We start from the raw sequence: 20,362 nt of genomic DNA, 5'->3' as shown, positions 1-20,362 counted from the left end.
ACAATCTCAACCCCATACTTATCAAAGAAGACATAGTACGTGGACCCTTTCCTACCACTGATCTTGCCCACCCACCAACCATCGTTGTCAAAGGCATCAACCACGTCACATGAAGCAAACCCAGTTGCGGAAACTTTGGGTGGCACAGGCCTGATCTCTTCAGCATCGACAATCTCAATCAATGGCCTGGATTCATCGTCTGTCAACAAGTTCTTGTACTGCACTGCGTATGAGTTGTCCCCGTGTTTTCTGATCACGGTTGCTGCATAGTAGGAACCCACAAACCCATCTTGTTTGCTGCAAACTTCGACTTCATCCCCTCTCAATAACGCCATTGTTGAAGGCAAAACACGCATTCTTGAAACTAACTTAGAGAGAAACAGAGAGAAAGAGAGGATGAAGTTTTGGAATTTGAAGAGAGACTTGGAGAGCAATCAATGTGATAAACTCGACTGGGTTTTATAAACAAACAGAGTCTGAGTCGGTTTCGTAATCCTATTGAGTTTAGTACTCCTTCGCCGACTTGAATTCCGACCGCTGGGGCGAAATTCCCAGAGGCTGCCACGTACCATTTTCTAAGGTTCTTAGGCAAAAGATTAACGTTGCCTCCCTCAAATACTATAATTATTATTATTATTATTTTTTTAAATGATAATAACGTGGCTTTTAGCATTCTTTACCATATTCACATTTTTAGGAGTGTGATGCTCAATATTAATAATATGGATTTTTAAGAATTTAATAGGATTTCTAAAAAAGGAAATATGAGATTCTTATATTTGGTTTACTCCAGTCGTGTAGGAATTATTTATGATTCTCAAAATATAATTATGTTTTTCTCTTCAAGTGCATAAGATTGTTTGATACAAAATAATTTAAATATTAAACAAAAATGACAGGGAATAAAAATTATATATAATATGTGGTTTTTTGTTACAGGAAATGCTAGTTACTCTCAATAAAAATGCACGGGATATGGGCATTCTTGTCATTAAAGAGAAAGTAAACATTTTCAACGCCAAGGAAATGTGGATTTTTACCTCTCATAAGGGAATTCACATTCCCTTGAGTATCTGAATTTCCCCAACTTAAATACAACCAAACGAGCTAATATTTTAGGATTCTTGAGAATCCTGAAAGATTATCCACAATCCAAATGCCCCATAAGAGAATTGGTATAAGAAGAAAAATGGAAAAGACTAGCCAAGCAAATAAAATAGTAAAAGGACAAATTATCTCCGAAATGGGTTGGAGAAAAATTCTCAACCCAGTCTATTAAACCTTGTCTCCCTCAAATACTGTAATAAATTCAAAATTTTGAGAGAATTTGAATAAGAAGAAAAATGGAAAAAAGATTAGCCAAAAAGGTAAAATAGTAAAAGGACACAGACACTAATTAATAAATAGTAAATTTTTGGCTCTCAACCCACGTAGGCTACCATAAAACAAATGCAGTCTCCCTCCTTGATTATAAATTATACAAGCCAACCAATATGGAAGAATCCTTAACCCATGGATTTTAGTACAATCTCCAAGCAGAAACCCTAAACTCTTTAACTACATGGCTATTATGGTCATCCTTAACAGTGGGAAAAAAGGATTGGATGTTTATAATTTATAATCATCCTTAATGTTTTTGCATATTTGAGTGAATTATCATCTAAAATTTCAGATACTAGATTTGGATTAGCTTAACAATTTTGAGTAAAAAAATAAATAAATTTGATCATATGATTGAGGGTAATTGTAGAATAAGTTCTTGAGTCAACCCTCCAAAATTTAAAAATCCTTAAGTTTTTTTTTTTTTTTTGAAAATTTACTCTCTGGGTCAATTGAAATGACAATAAAATCCCTACTGTCAAAATTTTTTAACAGCCGTTAGTTCCAACCAAAACGCACCGTTTCACCTCATTAAAATATTAATTTTTTATTAATTTAATTTTAAATTTTAAATCTAAAAATAAATAATAAATAAAAATTGGAATGGTGGCCAGGAATGGCAGTACCATCCAACCCCTATGGGTGGCCGCAAGCCACCCCCAGGGGTGGCTTGCGGGCACCCTCAGGGGGTTTGGGGTGGCTAGCAAGCCACCCCTCCACCCTTAGGGGTGGCTCGCAGCCACCCCTAAGGTGGGCAAATCACCCCTGCCTCCAATTTTTTTTTTTTTTTTTTAATTTTTAAATTAAATTAATATTTTAATAAGGTGAAACAATGCGTTTTGCTTGAGATTAACGGTTGTTAAAAAATTTTGACAATAGGGATTTTATTGTCATTTCGATTGACCCAATGAGTAAATTTTCAAAAAAAAAACACTAAAAGGATTTCTTTTTAGACTCAGAAACTTATTATACAATTACCCTTGATTGAACTATTCATCCTTTATAGGAAAACAATTTATAGTGCACGAGACTGGTTGGTGATTTGGTTTAGTCCAAAAAACAATTCAAAACACTAATTTTATTTTACAAAAGTATAGAACGTTAGACCACCCATTTATTATATGCTTATTTTGACCATTTAAAATTGTAGAATAAAAAAATTTGGACGCTAATTGGAATAATTTAAACACCACCCACATGCCACTCCTGGTAGAGGAAGTAACAAGACCACTTCAAAAAAAAAAAAAATAGATAGATGATGACCTCGTCATGGTAAAAATGAAACATGACAAGAAAACAATGCCAATGAATTAAAAACCATCCGGATAAACTCAAAAGTACAATTGAACTACAAAGAGATTGGGAATCAGATCCCAAATCTTCGATATGTAAACATTTGATTAATTTTCAACAGAGTTTTTAAACATTAATCCTTTGGTCCTAGACATCTTCTAAGCTAAAAGACCACATGATTAACCTCTCAACTATGCCAACCAATATCTCAGGTGGCAGTCAAAAATCAAGAAATCCCCTTTTTACACATCCCCATGCATACAATAAAAAAAAAACGTTGGAAAATCAATTTTCAGCAATTGGTAAAGAAACATTCCTGAAAATTACAGATTAATGATTTAGCATTTTACCTCACTGTACAAATCCGACTAACACATCTTTAACAGACATCACCTTTAGGCGACTCTTTCTCACCACAATCTGGGATTGCAACAGGCTGTGAATCTTCACCCAGTTCCATATGATCAACACCACTTTCTCTTACCAAATTTTGAGGCTCTCCATTTTCTGATTCAGAAACCTCCTCGGAAACAATACATGCTAATTTTTCTGCACCCTGAGCATCGGGTTCCAAATGCCCCTTTTGAGTGGATGGAGAATTCTCTCTGCAACAAGGGTCACTCCTAGAATTGCTAGATGTCAGCCACATAAACTTCAAATTATGGCCTTGCCAGCATTTTCCATTAACAAATGCTCTCTCAGCTGAACGGCGTTCCGTGAAAGTTATATGAGCCGAGCAGTTTTTCAATCCCTCAGACTCGCTAGCTTCCAGATCTTCTAGCTCCACATTAGAAAGATCACCATATGATAAAAAATGTTCCTTCAAAACAGCAACCTACAAGACACGATAAAGACATCAGCTTAGCTTTCATTGATACATCATTAAGTATCATGACAAACCGATCCTGGAACACTAAATAAAGAACATGCAAATAGGTGGTATTTTACTCCTATCACGTATGTAATTCAGGCCTGAGATACATGGTGAAGGAAATTTCAAATAAAGTAAATGACAAAGATATGGTAAAATTATAGTAAATGGCATCTTCGTACATGCCCACTGTAGCCAACCTCTCATCTTATTCTATAACTCATGGATGAGGGAGCGGGGGTTTACTCACTTTGAGTGGTCTACTACCGCTGATTGGTTGTGTAATAATAACAATATATAATGCATTTCAGAGTACTTAAGAGAAAACGTTATAAAAGAAATTGGACTTTATGCTGGAGGGTCAAAATCACAGCCTCTGTGCAAGATTTTGTTAAGTTATTACGTATCTCAAACGCTCAAACTAATAAGAAAATGTTAATTTAATCATTTAGTTAATATTTTATCAAATTTGTCACAACTTCTACGCAATTCTTTTCCAAAACACATCATGCAAACAATGATCCATAACTACTAATAAAAGATACACACTTTCCTCTTGGAAATGCTACACACAATTAACTAATTTATACACAGCTTTATATGTGATCTCAGAAGGTGGTCCTGAGCTCTTGTCTGGTGTCTTCACCTTATAAAACATTAAATAAAAAGACTCCTAGCCACTTCCGATGTTCATAATAATTCAACACCTAAAAAGCTTAAAACCTTATTCATAAAGCACCATGCAGGAATGCATTCCAACTACCCCATACAGAGTTCTCTTCCTGTATATCAAAATAATTTATACCACATCCCCAATCCATTGTAAATCGAACTGCCCTTGTAAATATATATATATATATATATTTTTTGATAAGTAAGAAGCTGATGTAAATATATATATTACACACACACAGACACAGACTTACAGTAGCAAGTCCAGACGGTAAAGGCGGAATAATTCTAAATGCAGTAGGACGATTGTCCAATTTGTATCTGTTCATTGGAAATGGTGCCCCTCCTGATGCTAATTGTCGAATTGGCTCCTTTAAGCTCATAGATTCCTGGAGCACCGCGGTTGTACTTGTTTTAGGACTGTGGGACAACACATTGTCCACTGATTTGTTCTTATCCCCCACCATCTCAGCATGTGACGATGCCACAGAACCAGGATCAGAGGAGGACCTCGGAGTAGCAGGTTTAGCAATATCAGCCACTACTTCCACTTTAGGTCTCTTAGCAGCTTGTTCAGCAACTACCTCACCCTTAACTCCCGAAGTCTGCAAAATGTCAAAATTTGAGATAGCTGATGAAAAAAAAAAAAAAAAAATCCAAAATTTTAAAGTAGTACATAGATAATAATTTTTCAACCTAGTGATCGACTGATCGTAGGGAGGGGAAAAATGAAGATAAAGATAACTCATTAATCTAACCTTAACCAAACCTATCCTAACTCATTAATTTGACCTAATCCATATCTATCCCTCAACTATTTTGGTGTTATCAAATAAAAGATACAACTCAAGCGAACCATTTTAAGACTGTCCAGGCAGCAAAAGTACTGAAAAGTGCCCCATACTGTAACAAAAAAAAATGCATATGCATGTTTGGCTTTTTTATATTCAGGACAGTACCTGACACCCAATACCAATACTTATAGTACCAGATATAGGCTCATGGCAAGCCAAGAGGTTGCGGACCGCACATCGAACATGTAACATTAATAAAACATATAGCTAGAAGTGAAATTTTAAGGGTAAAGACATTCGATTTTACTTGTTTCTCAAGTTTTTGTAACCGGTGCCGGAAGTCATTCCGCTTCTGGTCCAGCAATTCCTGTTTCTTGCGGAGTTCCTCTTTCAACTGCTCTAAACTCTCCAGCTTCTTTTGCAGAGGAGGTGGAGCCTTAGGACTATCTGAGATGACGGGCTTAGGATGTTCAGAGACAGGTACAGGAGCATCAGAAGTATGGAGAACACTACTCTTTGGAGCAGCAGATTGATTAATATCTTTTCCTATGCTTGCAACAGAAGCATGAGATGGAACTGAAGTGGCTGCAACACCACGTGGAGTTACAGATACACCACTGCCGCTGCTTATGCCATCATCAGGAATGCTATCACGATTAGCCCACCACAGCTTGATAAAGCGGTTACCCATTACAGCATCAGGTGCCTTGAGAGCAGCTTCTGCCTCTTCCCTTTTTGAGAACTGGACAAAAGCTCGTTCACTATTTACTGGTATATAAATATCGATTACCTCTCCAAATTTTTGAAAATGAGAAAGAAGAGTCTCTCTTTTATTGCTTTTCTGGGGAATGCCATTGACAAATAGAGTGCGCAGTGCCTTTTGAGAAGGCTTCCGGATGTTACGTGTACTATCACCCAATGTCTTGGAAGATGAATCCATACCTTTTGGGCTGACATCCTCTGTAACAATCCGCTTTCCTTGACGAGAAGTGCCTTGAAGTCTGGTTAAGGCGCCTTTATCTTCCTTAGCTTCATTCTCAAGATAATCAGAGGAATTCATCATAGAATCAATTTTGGTCTTCACATCTAATCTATTTTTTGAACTACCTATTCTACCCCAAACAGACAAACTGGTCCCCTGTGAACCAACAGCATTTCCGGTGCTTCTAACTAGACACTCATTATCAGCACTGTCACATAACCTGCCATTATGCCTATCAGAAGGATCGTCATTCAACACGGACTGAGTTTCATCATTGGGTGATTGTAGGGTGAGCAGGGCATTTGATGTTTCAGGGCAATTATTATTCCACAGGGGTTGATCAGGATCATATAAATCAGCCCCACCCGCACAACTAGAACCAGAAAATGCACCATTCAAGCCCAAACCATCATCACCAATTCCAGGCTTGCCACTTTTGCTATGCAATCCTTTGCTGTTCATCAAAGTAGTTGAAGAAGCACTAACTGATGATAGTGGTCCAGTTCCAGCAGGTGTTCCCAGTAGGTGCACACTTGGTAGTGAAACAGGAAGGTTAAACTGCGAAAGACTCTGCGAATTGAAAACAACTAATTATTTATGGCAACTTAAGTATACACTCAAGACAATAAAGAACTTGGTCTACAATGTAATATCATCCCCCAGAACAAAACTCAGCATAGAAACCAAATGCACACGTGAACACGTGCACTGCATATTTGAATTACTGTTGATAGATGACTCAAATACATAAGATCCTAATTACAAAATATTGACCCATGTGAACCATTTCACTGATGGTTTGGGATTGCCCAGAAAATGGCCAGGGGGTTGAAATTACATGGTTGAAAAGACCTATGTTGCTTTTGCTCATCTCATGGCTCCTCAAATAACAAAAGTGATCCATAAGAAGAAAGAAATCAGTGCTATAGAGGGCCCCACCATCCAGAGGCTTCTCCAGCAGGTTAGATATTCAAAGTCTAATAATCATGCAAGAGTGAGATTAGTGCAACAAGAAACAGCAAGAGGTCTGTTTGTGTGGTGCTGTGTCATCTCTGGAAAGTGTGTTAGACAAGGTTATGGCCAACAAGACTATAAAGTAAAACAGAAAATGGCATGAAAATAAAAAGGGGAAACGACAGTGCCCTAAGTTGGTCTGACCAATTACTTAGCAGGTCTTAGATAGGAAAGACTCAAGATCAAGACATCATTAAAATAGTTTTAATTCTATATATAATTAGTTGATTTGGTTCTTTCTTTCTTTCTTCTTTTGTTCTTTATTTTTTTTCTTTTTGATTGGTAAGTTACACATGCACCCGGTGAGACTTGAACCTACGACCTCACCCTCCACCTGGCTACAATGGGAGGAAATACCATTTGAGCTAAAGCTCATTGGCAATTAAGTTGATTTGGTTCTAACAGAGATAGAAGGTTTATTTAGTTATAATGGAGATAGAAGGTTGATTTGGACTCATTAAGTGGTTGGTCCGGAGTCCTAATTACGATGTAATGCCAGTTGACTTTAGTTGCCAAATATGTACAGCATTCTGCATTGCCAATAAAGAACTACTAATGCCTTGTGGTTCAGCAACAGGACATATCAAATACACATACCTGAACATCTTCAATAACAATCCGATTGACACCATGCTCCATGGGGCACATGTCCCCTCTCAGACAAAATCCACGCTCCTCAAAGTCTCTACAGCGTTGGCGAGGAATGCCCATATTCATTGAAGAATTAATGGGTGGTCCCAGTGGTCCTTGCAAACCAACGGAATGGAGCGTATCCAGACCACCAGTTGGTAGTCCCGTAATCAATCCAAAAGCATTCCAGGATGCACTCTGTGCATTTGAAACATTTGGCAACCCTCTTCCATTATATAGGTTAGGAGGAATGGACCCCTGCTGAACCATTTGAGATGCAATGTCAACTGAGCTGAACCTAGAATCACGTAGGTTCCAAGAACCAGAGTCCCTGCCTCGTCCCCTACCAGGACCAGCTCCAGAAAATGTTTGGTTTGTGTGAAATCTTTGATTTAAATCCAAAGAGGCTCGAGGGAGTGACGTTAAGCCAGGGCGTCTTCTTTCAAACTTTGAAGACAAGTCTTTCTCACTTGCTTGAGATTCATTTTCCCTGAAAGAATGCCCATTTTCAAAAGGTTTGTTGCGTTTTCTATACGGCCTTGTCATCACATGTTCCAGAGCATCTCTTTCCAAAGATTGAGAACGTGTGTCCCGCCTACGATGCTTATGGTTTCGATCATCATCATCATCATCGCTGACTTCCTTCTCCTCAGGATCACTGACACAATCAGGAGAAAGACTCACTGGCTTTAGAGATGAAACTTTCAACTCCATTAAAACGTCTTGAAATATCCACAATATTACTTATGACATCCAAAGTTCCAAACTCTCACTAGATGCAGCAACCAAATGACTTCAATTGCCTGGCACAGTTGCAGAAATTATAGAGAACCTAGAAACAAGGAAAAAGATTTCAGCCAAACAACAACAAAAGTAAATTATATGGCTTGATGTATTTACAGTAGCAAACTAATAAAATTAGCAGTAATCATGAGCCTATTTACCTCGATCCATATGCATTAGAGTAATAGTATACACCATCATTCAGAAAAAAAAAAAAAAAAAAAAAAAACAGAGCAACAGAGATAATTACAAAGATCAAAATAGAAAACATTACATATTTACATGCAGTAGAATATAAAGTACAATCATAACAAAAGAAAATCAAATGATCATGTAAATTTAAATCACATACCTCAAAAAGCAAAACTAAAAGTTAATGATGCCATGGAAAAAATACAATTCCTGGTGCCCATTCACTACATTAAAAATTTCGAAATTCCAAGGAGTGAGCACAAATAAATCCATCACATAATCAGACACCAAGATCTTATCCACTTGATCTCCTCTAAGCTGCATAATTTCAGTTAACATATATGACCAGAGGTCATTTCATAACTATATTTTGTCGAATACATTTAAGAAATAATATTTGTGCAAACACGTGAGAGTTGTTCCCCCCCCCCAGTTTTCTTTCCTTCAACAAACCTAAGCCCCCAATACATCATCTGCGAGGTATTAGCAACATTTTCATAAGGAATCAAATATAATAGGACATCAACCCCAAAGATTTGCTAACAGCAGGATACATAGACACCTAATTTCAGCACGATCTTTCCCTCATGAAGACATATACAATTTTTATAGAATATCTTTTATTGTACTCGGATTTGGAACATTTGGTTGACAGAAACATTATTAGGTCAACAACCTTAAAATGTTGGGATTAATTGTTTGTTTATTAATTAGTAAGTTCAGGTTTTGTCAAATTTGATGTGGGAAATGGGTCTAAGATCAGGTTTTAGCATAATTTGTGGTGTGGGGACCAAGCCTTGAAGGCAGTTTTTTCTGGATTTATTTAGTATTGTTTACTGTAAGGAGGCTTCGGAGGCTGATCATGTACAGTTTTCTAACGACACTCTCCAGTGGAATATTACTTTTAACAGATCAATGCATGACTGGGAGGTGGAATTGGTCACTTCGTTCTTTAATATTTTGTACTATATCAGGTTGAGACGAGGTGGCGATAATATAATATGTTGGATCCCTTCCAAAAGGAGGATTTTTTTTTTTTATAACGAGGAACTCCTCCAAGGCAGGGCCACTTCGTGTACCCATCCCTGTTAGGTAAACCTTGGACCCGTGTAAAGTGTCCCCTCCACACGGATTGGGTAATGCTCCGGTTTCGCCAGCAGGCTAACACTAAGGAATTGTTTGCACCTAAGGGGATTCGAACTTTAAACCTCATGGACTACCACAAAGACCAAGGCTCTTACCACTTGTCATGTTGACATGTACAGAATAAAAGTTAACTTTGTAGTCAGAATAGGACACAAATCCCAGTTTCAAACGCAACCTAATACAAAAAGGTTCCCAAAATTTTCATAGAATTGCATGCTTCAGGATTAAACTGAGCAAAAGATCGGATTTAAAAATGAAAGCCATTCATCTGCCAACATGCCAAAATCCTTGCACAGCCACATTATCATCCCAAAATCCTAAGGCTAGATGCGTACTGCTAGTCCTAACATGTGCAGATAAGGAACTTGCCAACCAAAATTAATTCTCCCACCAATACCACGCGAAAATCACACTATAAAAAATCCCTCTGTAGATATTGACATCTAAATTTCACTTTATCGTCTCAACCATCAAACATTAAACATCATCCTTTGAGCCACTTAAAACCACATTTCATTGAAGGAACCATTTTGATATAAAAAATAGACCAGTTGACCTCATCGAAAAGAAACATCAGGAAAATCTACAAGAATACAGACTAAACAAGATATCCAAATAAGAACACTACCTAGAACCCTATTCTTATACACTGCCAAATTAAACTCCCTCAGGATTCTAAACCAGTAAGTTTTCACAGACGCATAATCAAATGTTGCGTAAACCAATAAACCTAAAACAATTTGATGAATCAAAGACCATAGAGATTAAATAAACAATAATAATCTAGGTTTAGTCAAAAGTTACAATTAAGCGAGCATAGAACCCTATTCTTATAATCTATCAAATTCAGCTCCTGAAGGACTCTAAACCAGTATGTTTTCACATACGCATAATCAAATGTTGCGCAAACCAGTCAACCATAAAATAATTTGATCAATCAAATACCGTCTAGATTACAATAAACGATGATAATCTAGGTTTAGACAGAACAAAAAAAAGAAAGCAAAAAATTACAATTAAGAAAGCGTAGACTTCTTACAGAATATTCTAGAAGAAATGCGAAGCCAATGCCTCGTACAGCTTGGCCTGATTACAGACTGATTCTACTCAACGAATGACGCAGAGGAAGACAACGAGGTGGCCAAGGGAGGGCATTTATGGAATAAAAAATAGTTGCAGAGGGGAGAGGGGCAAGATCGTTATACCAAGATAATCGAGGGGGGGTTAAGGGAAGCTCGCTGTGTGGGAGATTAGGGCTTTGCTACTGTAGATTGTTTGGGTGTTGGGGTTTGGGGTTTCAAGCTGTGAATAGCAAAACAGGATTGTGGAGACAGAGAGAGAGAGAGAGACGACGATGGTGTACCAAAAAAGGAACAAATAAAATCAAGTGTGGACGAAAACTATATTCCAAAATTCTATTTTTGCCCCCATTGGTTTTTCTAAAATGCAAAGTTCCTTCTTTTTTTCTTTTTTCTTTTTTCCCTGGACAATAGGAAAAGGAAAATATTACACTGGCGACCCTTTCCTACTATTAGTCCAAAAGTACAAATAGAAAGGGGAGTAATTGAGAATGCTTCCAAATATTTTTGTGGAAAGTCTGGTTGTTAATTTTTTATACGAGCCATAAATTTAACACGAATTCAATATTAAATTTGAGGGTTAGAGTTGAAGAGTCTGACTCATTTAATTAAATATGTTTGGTTATGGTTAACCTATAAAATTTTATACTTATACCTCGACACGATCTATAAGGGCTCTCAATTTTTTACATGACTTTCAAACTTGACACGAACCTAATATAAAATTAGAAGGTTGTAGTTGAGAGATTTGACCTATTTAATTAAATAGATCAAGTTAAGGTTAATTATATAGTCTTATACCCATGGTTTGACCTGTTTAATTAAATATATCAGGTTAAGGTTAATCTATATAGTCTTATACTCATGTCTTGACACAATCTAAACTCGATACGCGAACACGAATTGCCATCCTTAGTGAAAAGCGGCCCATTTAACAAATTCACAATAATAGTAGGTCTTCGAAACAAGATTGGAGCTACTGTTAAATGTCTTCAAGTATGGGAGAAAAGTTTCAATTAGAGAAAGTCCTTGCTTTATTGACTCCAATAATTATAATGAGTAAATCTCATTCTAAATGGAGATAATTCATAATTGCAGCCATAAGATTTAGCCAAACTCACTGCCAACAGACCCGTGTAAGCTTCACAAACATTTACATCCATCCGGGGAAAACACTAAACAGCAGCAATAAATAATACCGTTGGAATCACTGAGCACATTGGCCGCTACTGTCATTACACTTGTAATGCAACCTCAAAAATTCAAAATTGGCCTTCAGGGAACTCCGAAGGTGAAAGACTCCGAACAATCTTGCTGGGGGAAGAATTCTGCCAAGCAACCAAATGAGATCTAGTGTGACAGCAATCTGCTTCAGCAAATGGGAATGAATTTAGAGCTCGAAAATGCAGTCGCTTGGTGACCACGGCATGCACACCGAAAAAAGCTTTTTCGGATTGGGGTCTTATGTGCCATTCCAACACTCATAGCCTAAATTAAGCTCCATGTACTAACACGTGCGAAATATCACCCCGATCAATTAAGTACGGAAATACTTGCACGATTCCATGAATCGCAATTAGAAAATTTGGTCATTCCTTTGACATCACAAGACAAATGAATAAAAATAGTCATTTCATTTCAACTTATTGTATTTTCTGTAGTACTCATTCTTATTCATAGAGGATCACTATTCCAATGTTCCATCAATAGCATATTGCACCCATTTAATAGTCATGAAATTTTTGGAGGTTTGGATGAAGACATTAGGGCTGCATAAGTGGTTATTATAACCACTAACCGCAACCGCCTTACTGGTTATAAAATCAATAACCGCCTAAGGCGGTTGCGGTTAGTGGTTATAGCCAATAACCGCTAACCGTAACCGCTTGTGTAGTCCTAGAGGTTAGCGGTTATTCAAATAAATAACCGGCGGTTTTGTAACCGTTTTTTTATATGAGCTTTTGAAGTGTTTTGGGCCATCACTGGACCTATTTTTTGGGCTTCTTTTAAACATTTTAAGCCGAAGTATTCCCAAAAAGATAAAAAGAACATGCTGTTTTTTAGGCCAGACAATGTTTTTAAATAAGCCTTGGCCCAAAACATCACATACCACATTATATTTCGCATACATACAATCATACACGACCAAGACGACGCTGTTTTGGATGTTATATTATAATTATTATTAATATAAAATATATAATTTATATTTTTATATTTTTATATATAAGGGTAGGCTATTAGCGATTTTTTATAACCGCCTACCAAAGTGGTTAGCAGTTATAAAAGCGGTTGACGAGGCGGTTATAACCACCTCATTTGAACACCCCTAGAAGACGTTATGAAAAAAAATATATATGAAAGATCGATAGTGTCTTTTCATACATATAAATGACTCGATTTGACTTCTTCTTTTTTTCCCTGTATTATTGAAAAAATAAAAAAAAATAAAAAGATTTTAATAATTAATCCTGCAACTATCAAAGAACAACCTTCCAGTTACTTCTTGTGTTCCTTGCTCTAAATGAATTAATTTCTATCCCATAAATGCAGTGTTAATGTATCCTTTGAGAATGTAAAAAGCACATATTTTATTATTAATTTTTAAAACATTTATATAATTATGGATATTTTAGGGATTTAGAGTTTGTACCAAGTATGAATATCATGAAAAAAAAAAAAACAAAACAAAAACAAAAACAAACAAACAAACAATAAGGCTAGTTTGGCAAATCACCCTCATCGCATTTTTAGAATGTCTAAAAGAAATTTGAACATTTTTTTCAAAATTATTACCAAACAATTTTTATTTTCACAAAAAATTCAAATATTTTTTCACATTTATATTACATCAATTATTTTTTATTATTATTCAAACAAAAAACTCACAACAAAATTATTTACCAAACACATCCTTTTATTTTGAGTTTTTTACGTTACTGAATCATAAATTTGCATATTAATTTATATTGAAGACAGAAACCGAGAGTGGAGAATAAGGATGCGAGGGTGGTAAAGATCGAGAGGGTCAAAAGGGCACCTTAATTTGCATGAATTATTAAAATGAATGGGAGCATGGAGGCTAATGTCCAAATAGAAAGAATCACAAATAAAAAAACTACAAACTAAAACTAATCTAAAGCTACAAGTTACAAACTACGAGCTAAATGCAATTGAAGAAAGGGATCTTAATTATAGACAACCATTGTATAGTCAGATAGCTTATTCATGTCGGATCGAGATTGACAATAATTTTTAATCTGAATTAAAGTTTGTCTAAAAGGTTTTTAATGGGGCCCATATGTTTGAGCAGGTGCTCGAACATGGATTTGGCTTACTTATGTTGTAGTTCTTTTAAGGGTTGACATTTAATTTTCAATATTATATGAGAAAGAGAGAGAAAACAACATTGAATCTCGACCCTTAGAAGAATTATAACATAAATGCTGTAAAAAAGAACCTAAGCCTGATCCCTCAAACATATTCTCAGTCCTTTAGGAGGACAATGATTATTTCAATTTCAATAAAATAGAAATGAGCCATTTTATGGTAGATTTTTATTATTATTATCTAATCGTGTGCATTATGGCTCATCCTTTAACATAATATATATAGTTTTAAAAAAAAAAAAAAAAATTATCTTTCAAGGAGGCTTTTCCATGCCATGTAATTGCTCAATAACTGCTGGGTAGAATAGTCGTTTTCCTCGGTAAGTCTATGCATGCCTACTCATAGACATTAATTATGATACATGGGAAATGGGTCAACTCTCATGAAATGCCCTTGCTAAGAATAAAATAAAGCATAGGCGTGGCCTAGGCTACTATGCTTTATTTTATTAGGAAAGATATATGGCATACTCCCATTTCACTTCCGTTTTATTTTTGTGACATGGTATCAATGTGCCCTTCAATCAATTTTAATTAAAAATGAGAAGAAAAAAAAAAATAGTACATTAACAATGCCACATGCTTGCTTAAATGAGTAGCCCCCTTTTTTTTTAATTATTATTTTGAACAGTTTTATTCCAAAAGTTGGAGAAAATTTGTCCTTAACCATATGATTCTCATGTGCATTTTAAAAAATAAATATGTTAATTTAATAGATTGAGTGAAAAAACTTTCTCCGATCCACACTCCTTATATGCGATAGGAGTTTAGATATTAAAAAAAACTCATTAATCCACTTTCAATTATTGTCGGTATACACAAATGGAATTTAAGACATGGGCTCACACACCAAAGCAATTAAAAAAAAAAAAAAAAAGAAAAGAAAAAAGAAAGAAGAAGAAGAAGAAGAAGAAGGAGGAAAAAGAAGAAAAAGAAAGAAGAAAGGTAACCACCTAACTACCGACCAAACCAACCTCTTGGGGGCTGGTGTTCCCCATCATTCATCAACTTATCCAGCACTATATTGAGGTCAACCGACTGGCCGTTTTCGGTGAGCTTTCGAACTGTTGCCCTCACGTGGTCTCTAGGGAATCCCATACTGGTCACTTTATCAATCACATCATCAACGGGAACCCTGCTCCCTGTTCCCGCAGAACCTGAACCACCACCAACCCCAGAAGCAGTAGGCAATGCCTGCGGTAGCACCCGGGCGGTTGGGAGCTGCGGGTAACCACTTCCACCACCCTGGGCCACAGGGGGAGAAGAGAGTTGTGGTTTTACTGCAGAAGTACTACCATATTGAGGAGATACACCATAATGGTATGGTTCACTAGGCCCCGATGGTGGGCCATATCCAGCAGGAAAACCCGAACTTGATCTACCGGATGGTGGCTCATACATGTGAGAAGGTGCCCCATAAAACTGTTGCGGGGTAGGGGATCCACTAGGTGGCTGAGGTGGTGGCTGGCGAAGGCTTGGTGGGTAGTTCTGAGAAGCATAGGGTGTTTCTTCAGGATGGTGGCCTAATGAAGGTTGGAGTTGAGTGGGATTAACAGCTGCAAGGGATGGGTGCTGTTGAGGCAGCTGGGATGGTGGCTGGGAGAACTGTGGTTGAGGGGCCTGTTGAAATTGTTGATGTGGTGGTGCTGCAGGAGGAGGATGTGCCTGTTGACTTAGAGATGATTGATATTGCTGACTTGGGACTTCTGGAGTTTGACCGGGTGGTGGGAAATAAGGCTCACGCTGAGGAATAGAAGAGATCTGGTTCTGAAGGAGTTGAGGAGGAAGTTGAACTGAAGGTGGAAGATTCTGATGGAGAGAAGGTTGGGGAGGAGCATTAGGGGGAGGAAGCGCAGGGAGTGATTGTAGAACATTAACAGGGGGAAGTTGTTGGTGGAACTGCTGAGGAGCTGATGCAACCTGCTGCACAGAATCAACTTGCACACTGTGCTGGGTTTCTGGTTGATGGTCTACCTTGGACACTTGAAGCTTTGCAAGCTCTAGCTGAGCATCAACCATTAATTGCTTATCCTTTAAAATCTGTACCCCTGATAGCACCTGTACGTAAATGAACAAATACCAAATGGAAACAATAGAATGATCAATAAAGCAGCACAAACATAGCTAGCATGCATAATAGACCGAAATTCAGGGAAAATTGTCTGGATTCTTTACCAGCCTCAAGGCAAACAAGAAAGTGAACATACCAATCACATTGTTGGAAGCCTACTTCTGCTTCAGAGGTTTTAGTTTCACTATCTTCACTATGTTTTGGGTTCTCAAAAAAATGAATTGATGTAAATAGTTTTGGAGGCATTATTTTAATTCAAAATATTGTCAAAGATCAAGGACATCCGAAGGAAGAGTCTAGTGTCCTTTTTCAAGGAATAATAAGCTAGCAATAACCAACTTGAACTCGCGAAAGCTTCCGTACTAAGTTTTGGGATCTCAAAGGAAAAAATTGACATTGGGGTAAAAGAGTTTTAGATGTCATCATTAACCAAAAATATTCGTAAAGATCACCAAAAGCTATATCGGAAGAATGGTTGGCCGGCATCACACTAAATATGAACAAATCAACATGAATAGCATGTATGTATATATATGCCGCAAGCATGGATATATCTATGATGCATGCAATACGTCACTTATGGGTGTATGTCATGTTGGACAGGCTAGAATTGAACATTTAACAACGATCAAAACCAATCCACTTAATTTTGGACCAGCACAGAGTTCAGTTCAGCAAAATTATCCACTTAACTCCCAAAAGATGACTAACTTAACTCCTAAAAGCTGACTTCCCGTCCATACTACCACTTAAAAAATTGCTTTCAACAATGAAAGCATTGCTAATCATCTTATACTGTGAGTATGTTAGTAGCATGAGTTTATGATATCCACCAAATTCATAAAATTTACCCAAATACCAAATGCACTTAACTGCTACAAAGCACTAAAAGAAATGTTGGGTAGAGAAGATACCTCTCTAAGAATATTCTCCAACTGCCTCATTTTTCCATCAGTGCTTCCATGGTTGTTTCCAACAGATACCTTTAAATCATCCACAGAATTCTCAAGATTGCGAGTTCTGCTTTCCAGCTGAGTTAGCCGTGCACTAACACCTTCCAACACATGTAGCAAATTATCCGCATGTTTCTTCATTGTTTGATCAATCTCAGACACGATTGTAGCATCAGAGACATTTCGATCCTTATCTAGAATGACTTTTGCAGGTTCAATGGAGTCTAAAGAACCATAATTCTGTATAAGAAATGGAACACCAATTAAATGTACATGAAGAGAATACTTAAATAAGATAGCCTATCATTAATACCTCCAAATAACAGAACAATAGCACTCCCTACAAATTACCCATAACACAAGGGAAAGAAAGTAGTCCATCAAAGGCAAATAATCTGGTTAATCCAAAAGAGAATGAGAAAAAGAAATGCATACAAAAGTATAAATCAAACAGAAAAAGGGGAGGGGAGAAAGGAAAAATAACAACAGAAGCCATCCATATTGTCTCAAGACCAAGGTTTAGAACCTAGATAGAGAAAGCAAGGTAAAAGGTCAACCAGGGAACTCAAACTAACTTTAGTGCCAGTAAATTAATCCACAGAGCAAGAACCTAATTAGCAGTAGCGTTTTATATGGGACAGAAACAATGCTCTGGACACTGGATTTACCACTGAGTGCATATCAGTGGTTCTTTTTCTTTTTCTTTTTTTTCCCCGCTTTTAGCATGTGAGGGATTGGATGGGGGGAAGACATTCTAAGGGGTGGAAACTCATCTGATTGCCCTAAATTTTCATTGTTATTTTCTAAACTAGCCTTTTCTGATTGAAAATCAGATAAATTCATGCATGTTTTAGACTATGATAGCAGTGATTTTATTTTCTGTACATGTTGGAATTAGTTTCATCAATGTGTACATATGAATTCCGACCAAAAACATCTAACCTACCAAACGTCAAAATGTGTCCAACATATTGTATATTGTGCTATTTAAAAACATAACATATATAAGCATTCACAATGTCATCATTGCCAATTTACCCATTTTATTGATTAAATATCTTATGGGAATCTGACTGTTCTGTCAAAGCTAATATATGCTCCAAATGAAAAGGATCTTCCCAGCTCAACATGTGATAGAAACATCCGGTCCTAAAATTACACCCTAGATTGTTACCAAAAGTTCTGACCAATTCTTCACAAACTTCAACCTCGAAGATAACGAAACAACATCCTCCCGAAGACAAAAAAAAACAAGACAAAAAAAATTGGTAAATCCACCATACTAATTGATCAACGATTAAATCAAAAACCCACCCAGATATCTTTAGAAAGAAAGATAAGGAACCTTTAAGACACTAATTACTACTAATGCTACCAAGGCCTAGTGGTTGAGGCTTGTGGTCTTAGGGAGTATCAACCCATAGATCCTAAGTTTGAAACTTGCTAGGTACAAACTCCCCCTTGGGGCCACACCCCCTAGTGTAAAAAACAGTGATTTACTCTGATTCATGTAGGAAAACTTCCAAGGGTGCGGTACACAGGTCCGAGGTTTACACTGCAAGGGTGGGTCCCAAGGGCCCTTCCTTGTCGAGGTTCCCCGTCGTAAAAAATTAAAAAAAAATAATAAAAATTAAAAAGATATAGTTCCAGATGAATCAAGTAAAAAACCTTAAGTTCATGCATAAACCACAGGAAATGCAATATGATTCTTCAACCATATAAACAGGTAATATTCCTCATGGGTGTCAGCTAGCTCCACATATGAAGTCATTTATTATCTGGGATCGAACCTCGACCATCGTGTAGGCCAGAGACAAACTGAGCCTCCAATGAATCCAAAGAAAAAAGTTACATATTTCTTAGATATTCCACTACAACCTATATTTACAAATATGATACCATGGTTCACAAATTTGGATTTTTTTTTTCCAGTCTATATGTATAAATAACAATTTGCAAGTCAAGAAGCAAGCTACGAGTCCGATATCGAGCATTGCCTAAAGAACTATCACCAGCACAGCAAATTCGTTCGTCAAAAAGAGTTTAAAAAATCATAAAACCTATGTCACAACGAAATAGAAACCCTAAATTTCAAATAGAGAGAGAGGATTACTCTAATAGGTGCGGTGGTGGCAGTGGGCATGGAATCGGAACCGGAGCTCCAAGCTCGACCCGGGAGATTGGGAGAGGCTTCGAAATTGGGGGGCTGATAAAGAGGACGAATCGGCTGGAAATCGTAGCTGGCCACGATCTCCTCCTTCTGATTAATCCCATTCTTGTTGACACCACCGATTTGATGGGTGTTGCCGTGATGATGGTCGACCTCCTCTTCCTCCTCCTCCGGATGGTTCATCAGGTCGATGAAGTCCTTGCTCTGCGTCGCAACCGATCCCTGCGACAGATCCATTATCTGCTTGTCCATGTACGGCGTCGTATTCATCGGCTCCCACACCGCCTCACAAAATCGGACCAATTTCGGTGCTTTCGTTTCTTTTTATTTTTTTGGTTGGGTTTGGGGATTGACAGGAAAACCGAATGACGAAGACAATCTAGTCTCTGTTTTTTTTTTTTTTTTTTTTCTTTGGGGTTTTTTCTTCACGACGGAAATTTGACTTTTTTTTTTTTTTTTTTTTTCTTTTTTAGACCATATTGGTGTTGGCATTATTTATTTTTTTCTAATTCCTTTAATTTAGTTAATTAAACTGATATTATCTTTATCTTTATCTTTATTATTCATTTATTTTAGAGCATGTTTGCATGTGATTGTGATAATTATAAAGACATATGTAAATTTAATATATTTAAAAAAACAAAATCAGAAAATTTTATTCATATTCTCCTGATACCTCACATTTTTTTTAATTGTTAACGGCAAAAATAGGCATAGACCAATTTTATGTATATATAATGCAAGTTTCATAGATTAAAAAAAAAAAATTGTATGATTAAAGCGAACAACATAATTCTTTTAAAATAGGAAAAAGTATACTTTATTTTCCTAAAGTTTAGGGCGATTTTCAATTCGACCTCCAATTTTCAATTTTGTCAATGCACCCCTCCAAACTTCCAAATTTTTACAATTTAACCAATTGTATCAGGGGTGTTCAGTGAAC

At 36.8% G+C, this 20,362-nt stretch overlaps 3 protein-coding genes across 3 annotated transcripts in view; all 3 read right to left on the bottom strand.

The window, feature by feature from the left end:
• LOC132182227 (protein AGENET DOMAIN (AGD)-CONTAINING P1-like) overlaps positions 1 to 556 on the bottom strand; it is a 1,528-nt gene extending 972 nt beyond the window's left edge. Inside the window, exon 1 of the mRNA XM_059595417.1 lies at positions 3 to 556. Coding sequence (XP_059451400.1) covers positions 3 to 356 — 354 coding nt within the window. The 5' untranslated portion in view covers positions 357 to 556. The remainder of the gene's footprint in view (positions 1 to 2) is intronic.
• A 2,167-nt stretch (positions 557 to 2,723) lies between these two features.
• Positions 2,724 to 11,166, bottom strand: LOC132181126 (zinc finger CCCH domain-containing protein 41). Its single transcript, XM_059594209.1, has 5 exons — positions 10,797 to 11,166; positions 7,604 to 8,468; positions 5,318 to 6,562; positions 4,471 to 4,821; positions 2,724 to 3,508 (listed from the first exon to the last, which is right to left on the bottom strand). Exons 2-5 carry the CDS (start codon positions 8,348 to 8,350, stop codon positions 3,053 to 3,055), a joined length of 2,799 nt encoding a protein of 932 aa, XP_059450192.1. The 5' UTR covers positions 8,351 to 8,468; positions 10,797 to 11,166; the 3' UTR covers positions 2,724 to 3,052.
• Positions 11,167 to 15,005: 3,839 nt separating this feature from the next.
• Positions 15,006 to 19,813, bottom strand: LOC132182444 (transcriptional regulator DEF1). The gene is made up of 3 exons (XM_059595689.1): positions 19,363 to 19,813; positions 17,211 to 17,489; positions 15,006 to 16,283 (listed from the first exon to the last, which is right to left on the bottom strand). Exons 1-3 carry the CDS (start codon positions 19,687 to 19,689, stop codon positions 15,183 to 15,185), a joined length of 1,707 nt encoding a protein of 568 aa, XP_059451672.1. The 5' UTR covers positions 19,690 to 19,813; the 3' UTR covers positions 15,006 to 15,182.
• Positions 19,814 to 20,362: the final 549 nt, after the last annotated feature.

The sequence above is a fragment of the Corylus avellana genome, chromosome ca5 (genome assembly GCF_901000735.1).
Source record: "Corylus avellana chromosome ca5, CavTom2PMs-1.0".
Lineage (NCBI taxonomy): Eukaryota > Viridiplantae > Streptophyta > Magnoliopsida > Fagales > Betulaceae > Corylus > Corylus avellana.
This window is presented reverse-complemented; position numbering and strand designations above follow the sequence as displayed.